The sequence below is a fragment of the Sciurus carolinensis genome, chromosome 15 (assembly GCF_902686445.1).
Source record: "Sciurus carolinensis chromosome 15, mSciCar1.2, whole genome shotgun sequence".
Lineage (NCBI taxonomy): Eukaryota > Metazoa > Chordata > Mammalia > Rodentia > Sciuridae > Sciurus > Sciurus carolinensis.
In genome coordinates this window covers 33,574,668-33,591,928 of record NC_062227.1, presented here as the reverse complement: position 1 = coordinate 33,591,928, position 17,261 = coordinate 33,574,668, and the positions used below count along the sequence as shown (strand labels likewise).

Here is a 17,261-nt window from a genome sequence, read left to right as displayed (position 1 = left end):
CGTGCAAGGGCACATGGACACACCCACATGCAGGGACTCACTCAGTTCCGTGGAGGGAACAATAATTGTTTCCATTTATTGAGTGTCAATTGTGTGCCAGGCCCTCATCTGATCTTCTAGAACCCTCCTGATGAAAGATCTTAGGACCCCTCTAGCAGGCATGGACTGCTCAGTGGCTTGCTTAAACTCAGGTGTCCTGTCAGGCTTAAGAAAGTTTTCCAACCTCCTATACCTCCCCCTCTTAGGTCAGCTGCTTCTGGGCTCCGTAGGGGCTTCTGCTGAAAACCCTAGGTCTTTCTAGGCCTTTCTGCTTCTAGCTGCACTCTTCCCCAGAAAAATGTCCACACTCTAGGCTTCCCTTGAAAAAGGCTGTCACTCTCCCTAATACATACAGGTAAGGAGAGGGCAATGTAAGCTATTCCATTTGTGTCTTGTTCTTATTTGACCAATAAAAATGAAGTTTGGTTTCATGGGAAACAGCGGCTGCCTTAGGAAAAAAATGAGTATCTGGCTTAGATTCTTGTACAACAGTATGTAGTTCTCATCAGGGACTTCCTCAAAGGAGAATGCCTTCCTTTTTCTCGAAGCAAGGGTTTTTAAAAAATAATTTATAGTGAGTGGTTCTGGCAGAACATGCCTCCATCCTCTGCTTTGGACCCACTGGGTTTTCTTTTTGGTCATCTTTTATGATCAGTTCCTGTTCAGAGGCCCCTCATGGGGACTCAGAAGAACTCCAAGGTGCTAAGGTGATGTCTGGTGGGGGTAACTTCAGTTGGTGGGCAGGGGGCGGGATACTCCCAAGGCCCAGGTGAGCTGCTCCAAGGTCAGCTTCATTGTAGCCAAGCTGCCTTGGGTCCTTTCCTCTCCCTTTCCTCTTTCTTTCTTTCCTTCTTGCTTTTCTCATGTGATCGTCTTGACCTCTCCCATTCATTCTTGATGCTTTTTCAGGACAATCCCTCCTGCTTGCTTCCAGAAGCTTTGGAAGTGTAGGCACTCCATTGCCTGTACTCAGTCACAGTTTTCTGTCAACTGGATGAATCAGGCATGGTCACAGCAGGAACCTGACGTCATGTGTGATGGGGTAATTGGAGTAAGTGCAGAGAAGAGAAGGTGAGACCAAGACTATCAGGGTTCCTTGGCTGGGGTAGGGCCTGGGCTGTGGACACACCTGGACCCGTTCTCCTGCTCTCCAATTTCTGGTCAGTGCCTCTCCCTCCAAACATAACCAGAGCCTGAAGGGCAAGGGAAGCTAGTTGCTGTGGTCTGCAGCTGGACCTGAGCAAATAATAGATTCAGAGGTGCAAAGAGAAAAATCTCTCTAACGGGGTAATTGTTTTGTGATGGTTCATTTGATATAACCAACCATTTTGGAGAAGTCTGTGTGCCAGGCAATGTGGTCGGAGTTTGGGGAGATGGCAGTGAACACCAGGCCTGCCCTGCTGAGCCCTGTGCTCTAGAGTAGCAGTTAGTGCTGGTGGAAGAGCCTGGCAGCCTGTGTTCAAGTGGAGGTGAACTGGAGTCCGCCTGTGACATTTGGGGGCTGCAGCATGAATAATATTGGACAGCTCATAATCTGAGCCATTCTTGGAGCTGCACTGTGAGATGTATCCTTTAATGGCTGCCTGCCTGCCCAGGTATATGGTTGCCTTAGCATTAGAGAAAAACACATTTGTACCTTACACAGTGACTGAGGGACAAGAGACAAGGAATATGCAGAGCAGTCAGGCAAAGAGAATTCATATTAATTATAACACATGGTGGAAGACTGTGCACGTACAATAAAACACGGATGGGTGGAATGTTGGTGGACAAGAATGTTGGCCACTTCACTGTGATCTATTTACTCCCCCAAAGCCCCTTAGCTCACTTGTTGGAGAACATTCCCGAAAAGCCCATGTTTGACCAGAGGCCCAGATATGTGCCCCGCCACAGACACAGAGGCTGCTCGCACCTAAGAGCACCACGCTATGGAGTTAGTGGTTCCAGATCCCGTCTCTCTGTGTGAAAGGGCTGGTGGCTCCTGGGTGGGGTGGGGATGAGGCCCCATCTCCCCCAGAGGCCAGCAATGCAGCAGGGGGTCAACTGACTCTGACCTGGCTCTGGCCTTCCACCTTCTTTGCACTTCTCTTTTGACCCAAGCAGAGACAGGGTGGCCTGAAATGGGACCTGGGTTTGAATCTTGCCTTTGTCACTTTGTGTATGATGCAGGGCACATAAGGTGATGTCTCAGCACCTCAATTTCCTTGTGTATGAAACAGGGAGCAGGATACCTAGATTTGGGGCTTGTCCAGGGTTACATCAGACATGCTTTAAGTGCCCAGCACAGGGCTGGGAGTGCTATCTGCTTGGTGAATAGGAGGTCCTCCCCAGTGCTGCCCCTGGTGTCCACAGGTTTATCTTCCTATCACAGTGTCTGTCTCTGGTATCTTACCAATCTCTTGCTGCCTTGGTAAGTAGTCTCCAAATTCATTCCCAGTTGTCCTCAGAACAAGAATTTAAGTTGTGAGCTCTGGTTTCTTGGTTTTCTCTTTTTGGACCAAACAATTGCTCAAACTTATCCCACCTTATTACCTGGATGCCAGGCTGATTTCCAACCCTATTGCCTTCACCCTCTTCTAGCATTTTTCTTGAGCTTCTGTTAGTGGGCTCCCTCTGGCTCCCTGCTCCCTTGAGTCTCTCTCCAACTAGAAGCCCAGTGTAAGATAACATTTCATAAGCGTTAGGTGAACTTTGATGAATGTAGTAACAAACTGGAGACCTGCTCACCCAGGATGTCCCTAAGGTCACAGCACTACAGCTCCCAGCTACAGGGCAGGGGTCATGCTCAAGTGCCTTCAGTTGCTCCAACTCTCCATTCAAACTTCCATCACTGGGCCATTGAGAGCCAAGGACACAGGCTGACTCAACACCAGCTAAGGTGATGAGTCCACTAGAAGCCAGCCGCAGGCTTGGGACCTGTGTATTCAGTGTGGCTTAGTCCAATTTATATCTTTCTGGTCTTCCGCATTCAGAAGGTATCTGATGAGGCAGTTAGGTAAACTGAGTCAGAACTACCTCCCAGTGACAGGGTGACAATTTGGGAAGGATTTAAAAACCATCTGTATTTTCTCTGTACCTTTCTCTAAGACCAATTCCACACAGGACAAGTTGTACCTTTCAGAAAGATATTTATGTCTTGTGCTTGTATGCAGGACCAATGCCATTCAGACTTCAATCCATACACATCACCCAGGGATGTTGAGATGCAGATCCTACAATCTTAATGAGCCCCCAGATGCAGAAGCTGCTGGCTCTTGGCCCAGCCTGAGCAGTAAGATGGGTGGAGGGAGGTGGGGTATAGGCAAGCACAGTGCTCACGTGCATGTTTGTGGTGTAACCAGCCCTATGCTTGTAGGCTTTCTGAAAGATCTAGTTCGGAATCTGAATGGTCCTGTATGGCATGGCACCTTGCTGGGATAGCCCCTCTCATTCTGGATTGGCCCTGTGGCTTGGCCATGTGTGGTGACAAACGGACCATCACCTTAGCTGATTATTTTTATAGCTTTTTATCTCATTCTTCCTTGCAGTTGCATTTTTGGAAATTACTTTTTAAGCCAATATTTTAAAAACCAACTTGAGTTGTACCTCTGGCCCTCAGCACTCTCCTACCTGGACCTGCTATGACCTGGGTAGTGCTGTCCTTAACCAAACTGTACCAGGGAGGTAACTTCAAGCTGCCCTTGGGATGCTCTCCTTATAAACTTGCTTTGAAGAACTTGTTCCTTTGCTGGGTGAACTGAATCTGAACTCTCTAGTAAATTCGAGTTAACTGGTTCAATTTTACTTTGTTTGTAGCTGGCAGGGGCAGGAGGGCTTCGGTTTCTTGAGTTATCTGAGGCAGGCAGGGCTGGTGAGGGCAGAGAGCCTGCTGTTCAGCACCGAACAGGAAATGTCTGAGAGAGAGATAAAGAATTCGGTAGCAAGAGCATTAAACAGTTTTATTTGCTATTGGGATGAAGGGGACAGGAAGGAGTAACAAGATGGGGAAGGAACCTCAACCCCCTCCCCTGCCCCAAGTCACTAAGAAGGTAGGGCACATGTACAGAGTGATTTGTGTGAAGTAACCTCCCCCAGCAAAGCCTGCTGGCTGATCATAACAAAAAAATCCTGGAAGGGGAATTTTTGATCAGAAAGGCAAGGCCCAGAAAAACAAATTGTTTGCCTTTAGTATGGATTTCCTGTTTTTAACATAGGTTTTATTAGAGGAGAAAGGAGGGAAAGTGGGGATTTCTGTGTCCCTGGTTGGCTGAGGCTCAGGCCCTCAGGCAGGGACGGAAGGGGACAGGGTCTTGACCCAGCCCAGCGGAGCACCACCTTTCTGCTTGATTCCCATCTGCTCTCCAGCAGCCAGGGCTGTGTAGAGAGGAGCCCAGGCCCCCAGGCCAGCTCTGGAGGAACCCACTCAGGCAGAACCAGCTAGCGTTGTCCTGAGGAGTGTTTGGCTGCAATCAGCTTCCCCATGGATATTTGTGAATGGAGAGAACTGGAGAAGCTTCAGGGAAATCTTGAGAGGGAGCAGGGCTTGGAAATGTCCAAAACTGCACTGTGAGAGGTCAAAGGCTAAACCTCAGAATCTTCTAGAACTAGTCTGAGTGACTTTCTCGCCTCACAGGTTCAGGTTTCCTCCTTGGCAAAGCCTAAGGCTCTGTGTACCATGTCACAGGGGCAGCTCTGCATGTGATCCAAGTCCCTCCCCGTCCTTCCCTTCCTTTGCCTCCAGAAAGCTGGTGTTACGGACATGACAAAAGGCCTTCATTCTCACGAGGGCACCCCTCCCTCCCAATTTGAAACAAACCCCCTCCCCCTCTACAAATCCAAAATAGAGCTTACAATTAAAAAATTAATCTTTAAAAAAGAAATGGACCAATAACTTTCCAAGTCTATCTCAAACACTAAAAAAACAAATCACCCCAAAGCCAAGAATATTAGCCTGATTTCAAGACACCAGGAAGGTCTCACGCTGCCCTCCCATGGTGGCCATTCAGTGCTTCCCTGGGTCATTTCTACAGGCCAGAGGTTTTTTCAGAACAGGTCTCCACCTGCAGTCACTGTCCACAGGGCTGAGAGCCAGGTGTCTTCTCAGAGGTACAAGGTGACAGACACCAGGAAGGTGAAGGGCATTTTGTAGTTCAGGAGATGGAGATGCTCTGAACACTCCGAGTTTCTCAATTTGCTTTATTGATAACATGTGCACCTTAAATACTAGTTGTTTAGCTTCCAACTAGTAGCCCATGTTCATTATATCCCTACTTCAAAATCACCGATTTACAACTGATTCTGGTTGAGGAAACTTGTTAGCAAAATATTAGAACTGAACTCAGTTAAACCTAAGACTGATTTAGACTCCAAGTACTCCCTGTTCTCACCAGCTGCCGCTTGAATTGCCCCATCCTGTTGGAACCAGGCGTGATGGGGCCCACCTACAGTTCCAGCTATTCAGGAGGCTGAGGCAGGAGGATCCCTTGAGCCCAGGAGTTTGAGAGAGGCCTGGGAAACAGTGAGATTCTGTTTAAAAAAAAAAAGTCCATGTTGTAGGGCTGTAGGACTCTTTAAAGCTCTGCTAACAATAGCCATATATACCCTCATTGCCCACATCCCCCTTTCTCTGGGCGATATGAACAGCTCCAGGTCTGTGACCCCACTACAGCCTGTGTGAGATGAGAGGCAGAGGAATTTAGCACGAGGGGCCAGGGTGACTGGTGAGACCTTCGTGTCTACACATACACGTACATCTCTATATAAAACAAAATATTTTAATTCTTTTTACATGGCTACAAACTTTCTTCAGCCAGGTGACACCTGTCTTGTGGCTACAAGGTGACCACGTAGTGACACGAGTCAGCACAGGTCATCCCAGAGCATCAGGACAAGTCATCGAGAGCTATGGATTCATGGCAACAAGAGCCACTGTCTCCTGAATCAACCAGAGCTCAAAACTCAGTTTGTCCAAGTGCAAAGGCCACACGCCATGTCAGATGTCTTACCCCTATACTGGATTTTTATAAAACACATATTTAGCACAACAAATGTGCTTATTATGCACTCTAACATAGAGCACAGGAACAAGATCTACGGAGCACGACCCCCACGTCCGCAGTGGCCAAGTGTGCAGACCAGACGGACGGAAGCCCACCATGGGAGGGCGGGAAGGTACGCCACACTCCACGCCTTTCTGCGACTCCAACACTGAGAACTCGTCTTTGTCCGACTGTGGCAGGAGCAGCCGGAGCAACAAGTCACTTCCTAAGGGCAGAAGATGTTAACCTAGAAATCACTGCCCCAAGTCAGCTCTGCAGAGGGTGGCACTGGCTTTGGGGGCTGAGGGCTGATGCAGGACCTCTGACACTTGCACGCTCACATCCACGTGCCCCTGGGGGGAAGTGCACTTCCAATGGTCGATACAAAAATAGATTGGCATACTCTTTTGACACAAGAAGGGTATCTTTTAAGTTTTCCTCCCATTTTACAAATTTGCTTCCCCTGTCTGTTCTAGCCTTCTGTGCCCAGAGTTGGATCAGGTCTGGAGAGCAGGCCCAGGGCCACTCTGGCAAGCTGTGCCTGCCTGGAAGACCCCGTGGAGGCAGCTGAGTTCTTGCTAGTGGAACTGGAGAGGGCCTCTGCTGTCCTTGGCGTGAATCTCCTCTTCACTTGCTCTGTGTAATAAAAGGCTCACACTCTTCTCGGCCAGCCAGACTGAAGCCTCCCTGAAAAGTTTCTAGTACTGCTTCTCCGTGGAAACACAGTCGAGGAGAAGAAGCTTGGTTCTTCGAGTTTTACTTTCTGCATTTCCAGTAGTGGATTCTGTTCTTCTGCTCTCAAAGGAAGTGGTCCTTTGCCCTGCTGGGCCCTGTGCTAGGAGCTCTGGATCAGGCGCCTGTAGTGTGGCATGACTTCGTGCTCTGGCAAATGAAGTGCGAATTCTAAGGCCACTAATACTGGGAATTCAAAGGCAATCAGTTCTCGCCTATTGAGCCGGAACTTCTCTTCCAGTTTCTGCAATAAAATTAAAACATTTTAGTTTTAAAATCAAAATCTGAGGTTTTCTCCAAGTGCGACCTCCCTCTCCATCAGTTAGTAAGTGTTCATGGAGAAACCTATGAGTCTGTTTCCTGTTGCTTTCAGAATTCCTGACACTGGGTGATTATGAACAGCAGTTTTGGAGGCTGGGAAGTCCAGGGTCAGGTGGTCACACCTGCCGAGGGCCTTGTGCTGCTTTAATTCCTGACGGAAAGTGGAAGGGTGAGCAGGCATGTGCAAAAGAGGAAAAGCATGAGGGACAGGTAGTTCTGAGAAGAATAAGTCCCAAGAGAAAGCATGACTTCATACACCCAGTACAAGCAAGGTTCTGGAGGAAGAAGGGGAGGTAGGGGGTTGCACTTCCTGCCTTCAGTTCTGGTGGGCTAGGGCCTGCCTGTAGGCTCACAGGTCACATGACTTCATTTAATGCTAAGAATCTCACAAGGTTGATATTGCACTCATCTCCATTTTACAGGCTCCAAGTGGTCAATCACTTGTCCAAGGTCAAATGGGTGGCAGACTGCAGGGCTGAGAAGCAAACCTAAATGAGACTCCAACCCCACCTGTTACGTCTAAGTTACGCAGGCTTAGAAGTACAACTAAAATACAGTGCACGTCCCCCACTGCAATAGCAACCACACCCAAGTTCTGAATGGGGGAGATGGCTATTTGTACTTCATTCTTTTCATCTTACCCACAGGGGTCCAAGTCCTGGGGAGGCTGCCCTACTTTCAGTGTCATGTGCCTGAGCTGCGGCTCCCTGCCTGTCCATCTGACTGCAGGGGCTGGCGTTAGAAACGGAGAGGAAATCTCACCAACAGAGCCGTTGTTGTCCGCACTCAGATTATAACCGAGATGGACTTTTTTCTTTTTTTTAATTTGGTTATACATGACAGTAGAATCTATTTTGATTTAATTATAAAAGCATGGACTATATCTTATGCTAATTCAGTCCCCAGTACCTTACCTTCTATTGATCTTTCTGCTCTTAAGTTAGGTTTACTGCTACTGCAAATAGCTTTTCAAACCATTACTGATATATTCTGCACTATGACCATCAGCATTTACTGTGTGGTATACTGCTCAACTATGATGATGTGAACATTATTACTTTTAATTTTTATTAATATTTCTCAAGATTCATTATTTCAACAAATACACACACACACACACACACACACACACAGTAGTCCCACTTTATCCATGGGGGATATGTCTAAGCCTCCCTAAAGATGCCTGAAACCACACATAGTACCCTAATGCTATAGATTATTTTTACTATATACACATACCTATGATAAAGTTTAATTTATAAATTAGGTGCCGTAGGAGATGAACCAATAATAACTAATGGTAAAACAGAATAATTCCATTATAGTGAAAGTTATGTGAATGGGATCTCTATGATCCTGTACTCGTCTTTCTTGTGGTGTGAGCTGACATAATGTCTCTCTGATGAGATGAAGACCAGTGACAAAGGCACTGGGATGTGTTAGGCAACTAGGGGTTACCTGAACACAAGTACTATGACACTGGGACAGTCACCCTGACAAACCAGATGGCTAAGTGACTGGCGGGTAGTAGCCTATGGCACGTGGATATCCTGGACAAGGGGATGTCCCAGGTGGGACTGAGTGGGACAGGGTGAGATTTCATCACTCTCTCAGAAAGGCACACATTTAAAACAAATTGCTTCTGTCTGGAAATTTCCATGTAATACTTTTGGACTGGACAGCTGAAATCAGGGAATGCAAAGCCACAGGGAATGGGCATAACCACATTGGCATATGAGTCTCAGCTCACATCTGGCATCCCCCGATCACTTCCAGGTTCTTGTGTTTACTGAACGGGCTCGATGGTTTTGTGCTACTACTTAAAATCAGAAAAGCGCTGACCTAAGCAATACTTAAAAAATATGGCCAGTACCTACTTTTTTTTTTCTTTTCTTTTTTTTCCCCTCCTTTGTCACTAAAGATAACCAGAAGATGAGACACATGGGACATTGGACTTCACATTTTTGTTTTCTATATTCTGATACTTGGACATTCTTGCTGACACTGGAGGGACTGTCCTTCCCAGAGTGACCAATTTCTTTATAGTGAGCAGCTCCCTGTGAGGACTGTTACGATGCAAACCAACCAATCAAGAGCTCACACTGCCAGACCACCCACTTCCTGCACCACTAGGGCCACTATCTACTTGCCCTAGTGAGTGCGGGGACCTATGTTCCAGAGTTCACTGAAATTATCCCCGAAGAGCCAATCCTAAGCCTGCTTACCCTGCCTGGCAATCATTCCTTTCTGTGGAAACCACGATACAGACTCTTGCCCACAGTTCCTTTCCTTTCCCTCTTTTCTCAGCTGTATCTGGTGCTTCCTGGCATGGCCCCCCATGGCTGTGGCATGCCCATGCCTGGACTGAATGTTTGTGTCCCCTACAAGTTCATGTGGACGCCCCATGCACCAATGTGATGCTATTAGGAGGTGAAGCCTCTGGGAGTAATTAGGCTCAGAGGAGATCATGAGGGTAGGGTCCTCATGATATTAGCTAGCGTCCTTACAAGAGGGAGAGAGCTTGCTCTGTCTCTCCCTATTGATTAAGGAGACATCGCAAGTAAGCAAGCGGGTCCTCATCAGGAATCAAAGCAGCCTGTACTTTGACCTTGGGCTTGCCAGTCTCCAGAGCTATGAGAAAGAAGTTTCTGTGGTTTAAGAGATCTACTCTACAGTATTGTGCTATGGTAGCCCGACCTAAGATGCCCCTCCTCTTGGGAACTGTGAGTAATAAACTATCTTTTCTGTGGTATTCATCCTCTGATCTGTTTGTTGGCTTTACTGTTCCTCGAATTTCCTATTAATATAGTACATTTTAAAACAGGTATTCGCACATTCACCCTGTGAGAACGGTGTTTTCTTGCTTTGATGGGGCTCTCTTTTAAAAGAAATGCAATACCACCCCATTGAACCCATCCCCTTCCCCAAAGAGGAAGTAACCAGTAACCAAGGCAGCAGGGGCCAGGGTCTGCAAGACCGCAGATGTTTTTGGGTCACACTGTTCACAAGACCCCTTGTGATTACGGTGGCTTCCAGGGCTGTGAGAATGGTTTCACCCCTCATGGTGTCTGAGAATAGATTTTTATGGAGCTCTTTGGTCTTGTCCAAGTAGACCATCCCCCCATTCTAAGAGCGCCTAAGAGAAGGCATCTGACATTGTTGTGGGAAGGACAACCTCACAGCCCTTAGCTCTGTATTACTAAGGGTCACCAGTCAGGGGCCTTCTTAGAAGACCTCTGAACTGAGAGTGTATCCCCTAAGTCACCAGGATGCAGCCTACTCACATCAATTAAATGCTTGACTTCGTGCTTTTTGAGGTCACTTCCGATCTTGGCTGCTAACAGCACACATGCTCCAGCACAAAGCTTCCGGTTCTGCTTGTTGAGCTTTCCCTTGAGGGCGAGCTTCTCAAAGTAGACAAAGGCCATGGCCACGGTAGGCTCCTCGAAGCCACAGTCCTCCTGGGCAAGTTTCCGCATCTCTCGTTTCAGGCTACAGAAAGAAGGCAGGGAAGTCTCGCTAGAACCTGAGAATGTCAGGGGACTCCCCAAAGAAGAGGATGACTCCGTCAGAAGAGCATCTTCTCTTTTCATTCCCAGGGTGATGAGGGTGGGATTAAATCCCCACAAGTGTGAAGGTTACGTTACATGTGGGAGAAGGCCGCAGAGCTGGGGCTCTGGACCCTCCCTTGTTGGTCTGACTGCCCAGACCATGTTTACTTTTGCCCCAGATCCAGCAGCACAGTGCTGCCAAAAAGCACCACTTCCAGGAGGATGACAGACAGGCAGTGGGCCAGGCAGGAAGAGGGGCCAGCAAGGGCTCCAACGAACACGATGCAGAACACAGAAGGACCCCACTGAACACACGTGGATGTCTGAGGGTCCCCCTGGAAACTAAGGGCAGAGCTATCCAAAGTCAAAAAGGGACACCATCTGGGGAGCTATGCTTATTCCAGAGATAATAGGAATAAATCAGGCGCTCAGTCTAAGCTCTGCCAAATATCAGTTATGTTCATTAACTAGGACAGAAAGAGTTAGCCCAAGAGCACATCAGCCAGTGTCCTTGGGAAAGCCACCCAGCAAATGGACAAAGTGTGAATACTTAATTTTTCTCAAAAAGTTTTTTGGATTCTTTGGTTTGGGATGTGCCAGAATCAAATCTGTATCAGGATATACACTGGCATAAATACACACTGGCACGTATTCCATCATGACATGGCTGTATAGTCTAGCTTCTGTTATCACACATGTGTGCACAAACACCTGCAATTACACAGACACCACAATCTCTGGCCCTGCAGGGTCACCTTAACTATTTGGCTGAGAGTTGAGGTCATCACAGGGTTGATCCAATCAACTACATGGCAAGTACAGGCTTGCCTCTGTTCTGGCTGCTTTGGTGACTGCTTAAAGACAGGGCCTAGCTGTCACCTTTGAGCAGGTGGTTTTAGATAAAGTTATCCCATACCTTAAGATACTAACCTTTTTATCTTTGGCTCTGCCTACATTTAAGAATCCAGAGGGCTGAATGTCACCCATTCTGTTTTTGTTTTTTTTTTTTTTTTAAGTTGTAGATGGACACAATAACGATTTTTTTAAAATGTGGTGCTGAGGATCGAACCCGGGGCCTCACATGTGCTAGGCAAGCGCTCTACCACTGAGTCACAACTCCAGCCCCCATCTGTTTTCCACAATATAAATCTTACCAAGTTGGTGAGCTGCATGCAGACAGTGTGAAATGTTTCTTTCACTGAAAGCATGCCCCTGCAGATCTGTGTCGACCAGGGGTCTGGAGCTTGGCCTTCTGTCCTGGCTTCCTGGGCTCTCCCACTACATCCAGGCATAAGTAGCCAGCAGTGGGACTTTTTTTTCCTTTTTCTTTCTTTTTTTTTTAAACAACTGAATGTGACCAGGCTTCATTTCTCAAAGAACAGGAAAAACCATTGTACAAAGTACGACTTAATGTGTGCTAGAAGAAGGGCTGGATGTGAAAGTTCAAGGTGACATAAGGGTGGCATAAGCCTGGCATAAGCCTCCCGTACCTCCTGATTTTGCTGAGTGTCAGCTTAATGTGAGGAAACTTCTCCTTGAAGGTCTCATTCATGTCCTTCTTGAGATCGGAGGGCTTCACATAGTCAATTACTGTGGTCTGTAACAGAGGGCAACACAGGTCACTCATTAAGTGAGGGTCATGCATACTAAGGACATGCAAGCCACAGCCAACTTATAACGTCCAAAAATGTGATGCAACCAGGAAACTCGAATTAGAGCCACAATGAGGGTCTCTGTTGAATAGTGGCTTTCTGGAAATAGATGGAAAGCAAATCAATCATCTCATCCTACTAACGGTGATATTATTAAAAAAAAAAAAATTGGACTGTAGACCATCAGGAGAGAGGGAGGGGAGTCCCTCTTTCAGTTACTGTGCTGCAACCTCTGGTTCACACAATGCAATGGTTAAAGGCACCAGGTTTGAACTTGTACAGATCTGGGTTCAATCCACAGCAGACCACTCATCAGTTGTCTGGCTCTGGAAGATGCATTTAATCATCCCTTATCTCAAGTGTCACATCTGTAAAATGATAACAATACCATGCCTAACTTGGAGGGTCATTTGGAGAACCATATGAGAAGTCAAGTGCTCTGTATAATACTTGGCATACAGCAAGCACTCAATAAATGCTAGCTACTGTTTTTTTTACATGTATTGAATTTTTTTATTAATGCATTATAGTTATCAAAGTAGTGGGGTTCATTCTGACATTCATAAATACATACAATAAACAATCTTAAAAATTAGAAAATACACAAAACTTACCATTTTAACCATCTTTAGGTATATAGTCCAGTGGCTTTAAGCACATTCCACATTGTTAAGCAATCATCGCCATGATCCACCTCCAGAACCTTTTCATCTTCGGAAACTGTACCCATCAAACTCTAACTCCCATCCACTCTAACTCCCTCCAGCCTCTGTGCATCTGCCTCCCCTACATGGAATTATGTATTTGCCTTTGTGTTACAGGCTTATTTCCCTTCACATGTCTTCAAGGTTCATCTGCACTGCAGCATGTGTCCGAATTTCCTTTCTTTTAAAGGCTGAATGACATTCCATTGTATATATATAATGGTAGCTATTATTAACAGTCCCTTGAAACTTGAGTTCCTCCCCTCTCTCTAAATTCTATTCATCCCTGAAGACTGGCCCTTTTGAGCTCTTTCTGAATATTCTAGTCTTCCTTGCTCCTCTGTGCCCTGCACAGTTAACTGTCAATTAAACAGTCTTTTGCTGGGTTCCCTGGTTAGTCTCATCCTTCCTTAACTGTATGCCTGCCAAGGGCTGGCTCTCTTCCTGCTGACTGTATAAGAATCTTCACCAGGCAAAGCCAGAGGAAGCAGCACCTGCAAATTCTGATGGTCCATTCCCATGGATGGCCAGTCGCCAGCAAAGCACATTCAAGGTTTCCTTAAGGGCGCCAACAAAAGTTGCTGGCTTTCTCTGAACATTTCCACGTATAAGAGATTTGGTTTGATTTTAGAACAGGCCCACGGAATGCCTCTGGTGGTAGTTTATACTCAAGAACATGCAAATAGCTAATGGATCCCAATTCAAACTGATCTTAATGGTATATTCTTTGCTTCTCTTGAGAATAAAAGCAAACGGTCTTAACATCAACTCACAATAACACACACGTGGACAAAGACCTGGTGCAATGCCACGTCTTCTTCCCGATACCTGATCAGGAAGGGTCTCCCTGAGCTGGTCCGCGACATGCCCATTCTGGTACATGTCAGTGAGGTGCATTTGAGAAGTGGAAATCCAGCCCTGGGATCAGTGTATTTGGACATGTGCATGTGGACCTGCCCTGTGTGGCAGGGAGGGGAGGTGCACTTGGAACTTTTATGGAGGACTTCTGGCTGCCAAGGTTGGGCAGAATGGGCATCGCCCTGGGGCAGCCCTCCAAGATGGGTTTGCCTCCCTTCTTGCTTTGAGAACTACTCAATCTCATCTCAAAAAAAAAAAAAAAAAAAAATCTCTGGGTTGAACAGAATGTATTTTTTTTGGAGGGGGGTGCATTCCTGAAACAGTGGAATGAAGTGCTATCATCTACCAAGCTTGCCTCCAGCTGGGTCCCCCAGCCAGTCCTTGTGTCCTGAATACCTAGCACCAATGTCCCCGTCCAGGTATCTTGACAAACCAGGCAGGGCCCTTCTGCTCTTCCTCTGTGGATGAAAGCCGTGAGGTTGAAACAATGTGAGCCGGTTTTAAGCAAAATGTCACTTGCCTTTTGTTGGGGGTTTGAAGCCCCATGATCCTGTTTTGTAATGATCATTTGAATTTTAAAAACTGGGTTCCATGGAAATGTCTGAGGGAATGGGAGGCGTGGATCCTGCCCTGCAGCAAGCACAGCAGCTATCTGGAAGCTGCTTCTATGGAGCTCCTCACAACACTTCTCTTGAAAGAAGGCCCCACTGCCAAAGGAGAAGTCTGTGACTGCATCCCACCCACCCCACTCGACAGACAAGGAAACCGAGGTTCTGAGTGAAGACGCTCACCCCGAGCTCGGCAAGCTGCAGACGGGGCCAGAACTGGGACCCTGGTCTTCCAGACTGGTTGCTTCCCACTCACACCCTGCTGCCCAACAGCCTTCCTGGCTTTGCTTTCCTTGACCAGACTGAATGGGCAGTGAGAGCGGCTCCCACCTCAAGGGGCTCTTAGAGGTCTGAAGCAGTAGGTTGACCATGGAGAGGGCTGAGGTGGCAGACAGGTGGTTTCCACTCCAGCATCAAGCAACACAGAGAAAGTCACTTAATATGTGGTCCAAGGGTCCTGGTAGCTGCACCATGACATTTCCTATGTGATTTCCATGTGAAATCCAGGGAGCGGATTCTCCCTGTCTGGTTAGCACCCGTTCCAGGTTCAGCTTGTGATCCTTCTTCTGCAGGTTCATCCTAAGCCACGCCCCGTTCAGGTTGCTCTTCCTGTGACTCACCTTCACCAAACACTAAGGTGAAGGGCAGGAAAGCTAACAGTTCCACTTTGTAGTTAGGAGCCCAAGAATGATTCCAGCTCTTCCTCCAGGCTGCTCTGGTGTGAGAAGGCAGGACTGGAGCAGAGGTTACACTTTTGTCATTTCTGTTGCCAAGATGCACCGAGGGAGAAGTCCCAGAGTCCAGTTTATAGCGCGGTGTCTATTTTGCAGGTACAGACCACAGCAGGGCAGCACGGATCTGGAGCTGGCAACCAGCGCCAGCTCTCTAGGTTGGAAGTCAGAGTCCTGATCCCAGAGGAGGTGGGTGTCTGCAGGGTGGCCTGGGGGTCCATTTCTGAATATCGACTTGGGCGGTTCTGTCAGACTCCTTGATGATTCTCTGGACTATTTATTATCTACCTAGCTGTAAAATATCCCTTTCTTCTTAAACTAGCGGGAGCGGATGCCGAGCTCTGTGACTGAACTGTGAATGACACTCTGTACTTTCATTGATGGTCCTGACCACCACCACTGGGGACAAGAGGATAAGAGAAGGGCTTCTGATCCCCCGGAGGTACAAGTGTGGTCAGGTCACTGGAGACCACTGGGGGTCTTGCCCCCAAGCTCTGACACACTTCCTGGTAAGTCTGAGTCTTAGAATAACTCCCAAGCACCAACTTGGCTCAGCCCAGGGCCCTGGTAAATCATGCTCGTCAATCAGAGCACCTGAGGCTGGTGGAGAGTATGAAGCGACTTTATTAGTTTCCTGGGGCTGCGGCGACAATCACAAACTGTGACAGAGATAGCCTGAATGACAGCAATGCACGGTCTCTTAGTTCCCAGGCTGGAAGGCTGAAATCCAAGTATGGGCAGGCTGTGTGCCTTCTGAAGTAGAAACTCTGGTTCTGGGTAGAAACCTTCCTTGCTCTGAGTTTCTGGTGGGCACTGCTTGTCCCTGGTTTGTAGATGCCACTGCTCCAACCTCTGCCTCTGCTTCCACATGGTACGTCCCTGTTGTCTTCTATGGCTGTGTCCTCTTATGTGGGCAAAAATCACATGAGGTTGTGAGGCCTACTCCGGTCTGATTGCATCTTAACTTCCTTTGGAACAAGGACATATTCTAAGGTAGTGGGGGTTAGGACATCTTTTGGGGGGACACACTGCCCACAGCAGTGACTTACTCCTAATGGTACACTCTGTGCAGCCTTGCTGGACCCTGACCTTTGGCTCCCACACTGAGCCCAGCTCTGCCCCTCACAGAAGGCCTGAGCCATGGTCTGAGGGAGGACTTTATGGGTATCTTCTTTCCCTGCCTCCTCTACTTGCCACAACGACACTCCAGGTGTCCCTGATTTTCTGAGCTATGGCTCATTAGGAAAGAACTGACTCAGGAGCCAGACCCCTGGGTTTAAACCCAGCTCTGCTGCGCAGTATCTGGGTGGCCTCGTGCAAACTGCTTAAGCACTTAGGCCTAGGCTTCCTCCTCCGGTCTCTCCATCATCCACTTTGTGTTGATGGCTGTGGGACATCAGTTCTGCAGGCTGCTCCATGTCCCACTGACATTCAGCACACAGGATACTCACTTGGGACAATAGTCAGCAGTCCCCAGAGTGACAATCTGCCTCCAGACCCTGGCTCAGACAAGGCCTTGCATGCAGAATTTAGGCTATACATAGGTCAGATTTTTGGTACAAGACAGATCATCCTGTGACCACGTCCATCTCTCATATGTCTTCAGGTGCCAGACAGATGATGTCCCCACTGGCCTCTTACCCCAGGTCTCTGAGGAACAGTCCCTGGAGCACAGCAGGCTGTGATTTCTCAGCACAGTCTTGAACACCTTGCGGGAGTCATATGATTAACATTTGGAGGCTGGACGTCTCGACCACGTGGGAGACCACTCTCTTCTTTCCATCGATGGTCATGAGCAAAGAGGCAGTCCTGGGAAACGGAGCTACCGGCAGGGATTCCCAGCCCCCAGCCCTTCTTTCTGCTTGGGAGAGAAACAATGAAACACGAGGCTGCTGCCTGGTTTGAGCTCACCTAGCAGTGGAATTGTAGGAGTTATAAAAATTAGTAATGCCTGGGTTTTGCCAGAGTATGTTACTATAAATCAAAGTGCTAATTAAGCAGACCATGGCTCCTTCCTGGTCTGGGACAGTCTGTGTCACTGACACCTA

At 47.7% G+C, this 17,261-nt stretch overlaps 1 protein-coding gene across 3 annotated transcripts in view; it reads right to left on the bottom strand.

Moving 5' to 3' along the window:
* Window positions 1-5,772: 5,772 nt before the first annotated feature.
* Cables1 (Cdk5 and Abl enzyme substrate 1) overlaps window positions 5,773-17,261 on the bottom strand; it is a 108,535-nt gene continuing 97,046 nt past the window's right edge. For all 3 annotated transcript variants that reach the window (XM_047526594.1, XM_047526593.1, XM_047526595.1), the window contains 3 exons: window positions 12,151-12,257; window positions 10,394-10,601; window positions 5,773-7,032 (listed from right to left, as the gene is read on the bottom strand). In XM_047526594.1, coding sequence (XP_047382550.1) covers window positions 6,892-7,032; window positions 10,394-10,601; window positions 12,151-12,257 — 456 coding nt within the window. In that variant the 3' untranslated portion in view covers window positions 5,773-6,891. The remainder of the gene's footprint in view (window positions 7,033-10,393; window positions 10,602-12,150; window positions 12,258-17,261) is intronic.